The following is a 7,381-nucleotide window of genomic DNA, read 5'->3' on the forward strand; positions in this document are numbered from 1 at the left end:
TTTTTTTTTTTTTTTTTTTTTTTTTTTTTTTTTTTAATGCAGCATTAAAGACACCAGCTCAGTAATTGCGACCAGAGTGGAAGCTGAACGACCTCAGGAGAGTGAGTGCGTCCCAGAAGGGCGGTGTGTGCACTGTTACTGGGGCAGGAGCAGAGGTGGTCCTGTGTGTAGTGGCAGGAAGTTGGTGGGCATGTGGTAAATAGAAAATCCACTCATGGGTACAGTTAAGGAGACTTCCGGGAAGGCTACTGAAGGTATCGTTTGCTTCTTCAGCTCCTTGAGATGATGTAGGAGAGGAAGGAGCTGAGCTGAAGAAAAAAAAAAGTGTTTCTGTTTTCAAGTAGAAGTTAGAGGAAACAGAAAGACCCAAGATTTGATGAATTTAAGAATAAACCTCATTTTCATCTCCAGTCTCCCTTGGTAAATTATTCCTCCAATTTAAGAAATGGTCTTCATAATCAGACTGAATTTGCAGTCTATAAAATGTGGCATTGGAGAGCAAATCAGATTGAGGTGCAGTTGAAAGGTACTTTGTCAAGACTTCATAGAAATTTAAAATGAGGCCTTATAAACCCTCTCATCTAAATAAAAGTGCTTTATGAAAATCTGAAAAGGGATATCTTATAGATGCTTTTAGGTTAACAAAAGAGCTCGTTAGAGTCTTTTGCCTGTGTGTCAAAAAAGAGCCTCTTTAGAAGAAATTTTGTACATGTGACTTTTGTCTCATAAAGTGAAATAATTTTATACATAAGAATCTCACAACATTTCTAAAGAGCTTATAACAATTTATATTAAGAGATAGGGCTATTCCAAAATTAAAGAAACTTCTGAAACCTCGACTTCCTATAGTCAGCAAATAGTTAAAAATGTGAACCATATGTACCAGGAAGGATGAGTCAGAAAAGAGTTTTCCAGAGGATGGACCAAAAATCCACAAATATGTATTCACTAGAGGTAGAGTCTGTACTCCAGGAATAGGACATAGGTAGTGCTGACATCTGACATTTCTGTTTTTGTCATTCAGTGGAGCATTAAAAAGCAACCCCCCACACACACTTAGTGGTTTAGACAGCAATTATTTTATTCTCTCTCACACATTTCTGTGGGCAGACAGGCTCAGCCAGCAGGTTTCTCTGCCCTATGTGATATTACTTGGTGCTCAGTCTTAGAGGCTGGCTGTAGGTTTCAGATTCTCTTCCAGAGCTGTTGAGTGGAGTATCTTGTTACCTTGTTACCTCCACACATGGCTTACACCTCTCTCGAGACCTGAAGGTCCTGAAAGTAGAGTCTCCATTGCTCTTAATGTTTGGAGTCAAAAGTTCAAGAACATCACTTCTATTCTCTTCTAATACCAACTAGCAATGAGGGTAAGCCAGATTCAAACTTTATCTCTTGGAAGGAGAATAGACACATAACAGATACACACTAAATAAGTAGGAGAATAGACACATAAATGGCTATTTAGTTATGAAATAAAAATATGTAGAAGTACTTAGCTAGTACAATGTAAATATAGAGAGTTTTATTTATTAGCAATGACAACAATTTCCTTAGGTATTTTAAAATTTGTAGTATAAAAGAACATATTTGTGATCATTTATATTCTTCTATTTTTTTGGAGAGTAGTAGCAATACTAAACATTTACTCTGGTCTATAGTTTGTTTTACCTGAAATTTTAAAATCCTGAGTTTTATGAAGGACTAACGAAAGGTTCTCAGATGATGTGTGCAAACGGACTAGACTGCTAATCTATACTTAAGTCCTTTTCAGTGAATAAAGTAAATAGATAAAAACAGTAATGATTATTACACACTTATGTGCCATACACTCTTGTAATAGGCCCTTAAATTTTATAATAACTTCATTATACAAGTCCTATCATTATCCCAGTTTTGCACATGAGGAGAACAGAGGACCAAGGAGACTACAGAACTTGCTCAAAGTCACAAAGTGACTTCTAGAACCAAAAACTGAGGCCAACTTCCTGTTTGTCCTATATGTCATGTTTATTGTTTAATGCAGAATAGAAAAATGAAAAAATTGAGGGTTACATGACAGATGGCCTCAGTCTTTCTGTAACACACCATTTGACAACAGAATAATACCTACTGATACTCACGTTGTACCTAACGGAGCAAGTCATTTGATCTACACCATGACGTGTGGAGCTGGTATTAGTATTACCTTTACTGACAGATGAGGCAGCTGAAGGATACAAAGGTTAAAGGACCTGCTAGGCTCACGTGCCTGAGAAGAGAAGGAGCTGGAATCTGAGGCCAAGCACTTTGGCCACAGGGCCTAGGATCTTACCGTCATGCTATCCTGTTGCCTCAATACAGCCCACCTCCATATGTAGTTTTCTAGAAGAGCAGCACAGCAGTCTAAAGGAGAAATAAAAGTGAAGATGGTAGGCTTTGGTGGTACTTACCTTTTTCTCCTCTTCCCTTTGATTCAGTACCCCCTGTGTAGACACTCACAACCTTCTGAATGCTTAAAGCTACCAAAGAAAATTATGTTGTAAATATCATGGTGAATACTTAATAAATAGCTATTGAATTAATGTAGCTAAAATTGAAAGCAGGCATTATTATTTGCATTTTAGAGCTATAAGAACTGAGCTCATGGGAATTAAATAGCTTCTCTTATGCAGTAGTGTTTGCAGAACCAGACTTTGGTTCATCTCTGATTTACTTCAATCCCTGAGTCTTCCTACCTTATTATAAGGTTTCCATATACAGTCATCCCCCAGCACCTGTTCCAGGACCACTGGCATATATCAAAAATCCACATGGGCTCAGATCCCTAATATACGGCAGCACAGTGTTGCCATATAGTTTATGGGCATCATCCTATATACTTTGAAGTATAAATTTAAAGTTCAGATCTTCTCTAAATTATTTATAGTACCTAATGCAATATAAGTACCATCTGAGAGTCGAATGCTGTATTATTTAGAGAATAATGCTGGATTTTTTTTCTTTTAATATTTCAACTCTCAATTGGTTGAACTTGCCAATATGGTACCTGTGGATATAGAGGGCTGATTGTAATTGCTTCCCAAGCCCTCTCCCTCACCAGTTGTAATGTAATGCTTTCTCTCTTCTTCTTTTTTCCTTTCTCTCCTCCTTTAATCTCTGCCTAAAAAAGTTGACCCTCATTTTGCTGTGTGAGCTCTGCTTGGCATCAGGAAGAAAGTAAACTGGAGGACAATATACTACTAACAGAGGAATGACTAAGATCCACAGAGACAACAGGGGTAACTATAATTTAGTGCTTACTATGTACCATTAATGCTCACAGTGGCCCCATCAGAAGATATTCTTAACCCTATTTCATAGACGAAGAAATAAGCTTTTGTTCTGTCAAACTGTGCTCTCCTCTATCTATACCATCTCAGAAATTGTATTTATGGTTTAAGAAATTATTGCACTTACCCCAAATCCCTCAAATAGACTGCATGGCAAAACTGCTAAAGAAAGACATTCTAACAGCATGGGAAATTTTTTAAAGTTGCTTCTGACAGGGGTCCTTAATCCTGGATGAAATCAGAATTTTCTGTGTCTTCCCTTTCCCATTTCTCCTTTCTTTCCCTTCCCAGAAGAGAAATTTGAGAGATACTAACAGAGCTGAATATCTTATAGATAAAAGTGTGTGATTGCTGTCTGTCTTGGTCTCTCTCTCTCTCTCTCTCTCTCTCTCTCCCTTCTTTCCCTTTCTGCTTCTTCCTCTATTCATCCCACTTTCTCTAGTTGATCACAGAATTTGATCACCTGTTTCTCAATTTAAAAAACAGAAGTTTAAAAAAATATTGCATTTTTTAAAATTTTGTCTCCCAAAAATTGCTTGAGGATGCATAGAGCATAGTATGACAGAAAAGTAATAAAATGTAAAGGAAAGTTAAGATCTTGGAAAAGAGCAGGAACCCATTCAGTAAGAGTAAGAACTTAACAGAATTTTGTGGACAAGCAAGACATTTACTATGGGCTTCCCAGTAGTCAAGCAAGAAAAGTGTACATAGTTGTAAACAGCAGAAAGGAGGAAGTGGATAGTGATACTGAGAGATGGTAGAGATACTTCTGCTCTGCACCTTGTTGGGGAATTTGCGTGACAGCACCCTTGCCAACAGCTTCACAACAAACACTGAAGTAGTTTCAACATTACTACTGCTCATAGTTGCAGATGTCATGTTAAAGCAGAGCTCAGTGAAGCTGATCTTCTAGATGATGTTGGGTTTGAGCCTATTTTTATAGCAGAACCATTTCTTACCCTTTCCTCTTCCCCCTCCTTCCCTCCCTGCTCCTCTATCTTTATTTTTTTCCTTGCTTTTCTTTCAGAGTTTTAACATCACAGCTTTGATGAACAAGTTCTGTTTTTGTTTCTATCCCATGATTTTTTTTTTCTCTATTTACTAATTGGAGACTTTGAAGTTATTTTCAGTTTCATGGATCTGTTGAAGGTTTGAGATCTACCCTGCCTTGTTTTGGGTCCCGTTGTCCCTGAAGTGGCACTTACTGATGGAGAAAGGGCTGGTGGCTTGGTTAGTGACCCAGGAGGAGTCCAGTACCAGGCTGTGTTGGACTGTTACTGGCTGTCCATGTGCTGGTGTCCCTGGCTGTGAGCGAGGAGCAGTTGCTTCTTGTGAATCTGCAGCTGCGAAAGTAAAGATGGATTCAGTGTAGTGTGGAATCTCATGGTGGCAAGGATGGGTATAGCTAGAAAACAGGAAGTGCTCTGTCTCTTCCATCGAAATAAACTACCTGAGACTGGCTTTTCCCAGAGTCAGTCCCACCTTTGGCAAGGTCCTTCCATTCGAATCTTCTGTGGGTATGTCCTGCCCTTATCTTCTATGGGGAGGGGTCTGAACTTCATGGAGAAGGCTATTTTTACCATGCAGATTCTGTTTGTGTATGCTTATATTTCAGTTGTCTTTTTCATTTCCCTTTTGGCAGTAAACATTAATGCTTGAGAACACGCTGCCACTCATTTCTGGGAAGCACCAAATATTTGACTTTTATCTGCATTCAGACAAAATCAGTTTCGAGTTGTTTCCATAGATATCAAACATAAATATTTAGATAAAACAAGCTTATAAATTATGTAATTTACTCCATCATTTGTAGAATTGTAATATTTTCTGTCTTAGATTGAAAACTTAACTGAGCATTTACTTTGCAAAAGACATTATAATAAGGGCAGAGCAGGGGAATATATCATATATAAGAGACTTGGTGATAGCTCATTATAACCTTCCATTCTAGTTAAGAAGTAAAAAAGCAATTAAATTTTGTCAAATTATTTCAGAGAAGAATGTTTTTAAGAGACAATTTTAAAAATCATAGTAGAAGTTGAATATAGGTATGAATAGAAAGATTCAAATAAATATATGTATAGTACATATATATATAAGATATATAATAAAAAGCAAAATAGATCAATAGGGAATAGGGGGGAGTTCACATACTATAGTTTTTCAGATTACATATTTTGTTTCAAAATTACCTTAATATGCATGTTAATTTGTTTCATTTATACTCCTACTTTATCTTAGTTTGTTGAAAAGCAAGTTTCGCATTATCATGTATTTGTTTCTTTTCTGTAAGAATCTTCCTGGCTTATGTCTTGTACTCTCAGTAATTACTTTGAAGGTAACGATGCCCAATGTATTAACTATTGCTCTTCTCTTATGATTTTGTTATGAAGTTTCACATTTTTTTTATAGAATAAAAAAGTAAAAAAAAAGTAAAGGAAGTATAATGAAATTAAGAGAAAGGTTTGGTGTAGGTCGATATTTAAACTATGCATTAAAAGAGAAATTGAAGGGGTTAGTAGAAATGACTGAACTGGGAAGGAGGAAGGTCATGCTCATAACTTGGAAGTTGTTTTGTGTTTTCTAGAAACTTCCTGAGTTGGAAAACCCAGTACAATTTTTCATTGTGATATTAAAGTATAATTAAGAAGTTACTTTTAAAACACATATTAGACTATAGTGAATGGATCATTTATTTCTGATATTTAAAACAAACTATTGCAGTATTAATTATATTTTTTACCATTTTGGATGTGTTATAATGCATTCATGCACACTTTAAAAATATATATATATATACATAAAAGACTAAAGTAGAAAAATATTACTTTCCCTAAGTAAGGGTTAAGTAATTTACAGATAATAAAGAAATTTGTAAAAATAAAGTAATTTTCAGGTTAGGAATTTGCAGAAAATGAAATTTTCCCACTTTATGGGAGGTGGGTGAGTATTTCAGTAAGTTTAATACTGAACTACTCCATTCTTGCATTTTTGTGGCTCAGAGAAAGTGTTTTACTCCTTACCGTCTAATCAAACAAATATGGTTGAAGGTATGTATTCTAAGCTCAAAATGTTCAGAATACGCTTAGATTTTTCAAGACATTTTTGGTACAGTTGCTTTCTGATAGATAGAATACAGGATTATTAATTAATTCTTAAATAACAGAAAGTATGAGGAGCTAGTCACCCTCTAGGCTTTTAGCCTATCCTCTACTTCTTACTGAAGGAGCTGTAATGGCAATATTGCCATGTTCTTTGAAAAGTATTTATTGTGGTCTTTCCTAATTTTTAATTTAATATTATAACATGTTATTTTCAGAGGAGAAATCCAGAAAGGTTTAGAAGATTTAAAACGTGTGAGTCCGGTAGGAGAGACATATATCCACGAAGGACTAAAGCTAGTAAGTTATTTTTAAGTATGGAAGAAAATGGTTTCTAATTCTGTGGTGAAATATAATTCTTCAGCAGTGTTCAAAAATCCCATTACATTTTCATTTTTTTAAAGTTTTAAATGCTTTTAGTTATTCTGGGGATGAGACTAGTAGAAAACATTATTCACAGTGGTGATAAGAAAAGTTTGGGTGAATTTTGTCCTTGAGTTTCTCATCTTCCCCTGTGATTATGTTCCTATAAGTCCTCACCATAACCTTATACCATTTAAACCTAATAACAACTACTCTATAATTTGAATACATACATACTTCACATAAAATGGTTAGCAGAAAAACCACCGTTTTAAAAGCTAGTCAGTAATATTTTCATTTTGTCAGACTTAAAATTCAGCTTGATGGAACATGCTGGTTAAAAGTTAAAATTAAATTGTGAGTTGGATAATTATTCTTCATTTTCAGGCAAATGAACAAATTCAGAAAGCAGGAGGCTCAAAAACCTCCAGTATCATAATTGCTCTGACAGATGGTAAGTTGGACGGTCTGGTGCCATCATATGCAGAGAAAGAGGTGAGTGCTGAATGGAAACTTCTTTATACCATGCTACTGCACTTTGCTGTGTCTCTCAGCCTGTGGAGCTTGACATTTAAATAATCTCTCCTCTCGCCCTCCCCCTCCCCCCTC

General features: G+C 35.9%; 1 protein-coding gene and 1 long non-coding RNA gene across 2 annotated transcripts in view; one reads left to right on the top strand and one right to left on the bottom strand.

Annotated features, from left to right (window-relative positions):
- The window catches only part of LOC104865156, a 12,594-nt gene extending 7,949 nt beyond the window's left edge, over nt 1-4,645 (bottom strand). Inside the window, exons 1-2 of the long non-coding RNA XR_781076.2 lie at nt 4,514-4,645; nt 2,312-2,382 (exon numbers count right to left, since the gene is read on the bottom strand). This is a non-coding gene — a long non-coding RNA (uncharacterized LOC104865156). The remainder of the gene's footprint in view (nt 1-2,311; nt 2,383-4,513) is intronic.
- Antxr2 (ANTXR cell adhesion molecule 2) overlaps nt 1-7,381 on the top strand; it is a 129,737-nt gene that overhangs the window by 9,190 nt on the left and 113,166 nt on the right. The window contains exons 3-4 of the mRNA XM_010628532.3: nt 6,628-6,709; nt 7,160-7,267. Of these exons, the coding sequence (XP_010626834.1) occupies nt 6,628-6,709; nt 7,160-7,267 (190 nt within the window). The remainder of the gene's footprint in view (nt 1-6,627; nt 6,710-7,159; nt 7,268-7,381) is intronic.

Source organism: Fukomys damarensis, unplaced genomic scaffold (genome assembly GCF_012274545.1).
Source record: "Fukomys damarensis isolate Sample0158 unplaced genomic scaffold, DMR_v1.0_HiC HiC_scaffold_32, whole genome shotgun sequence".
NCBI lineage: Eukaryota > Metazoa > Chordata > Mammalia > Rodentia > Bathyergidae > Fukomys > Fukomys damarensis.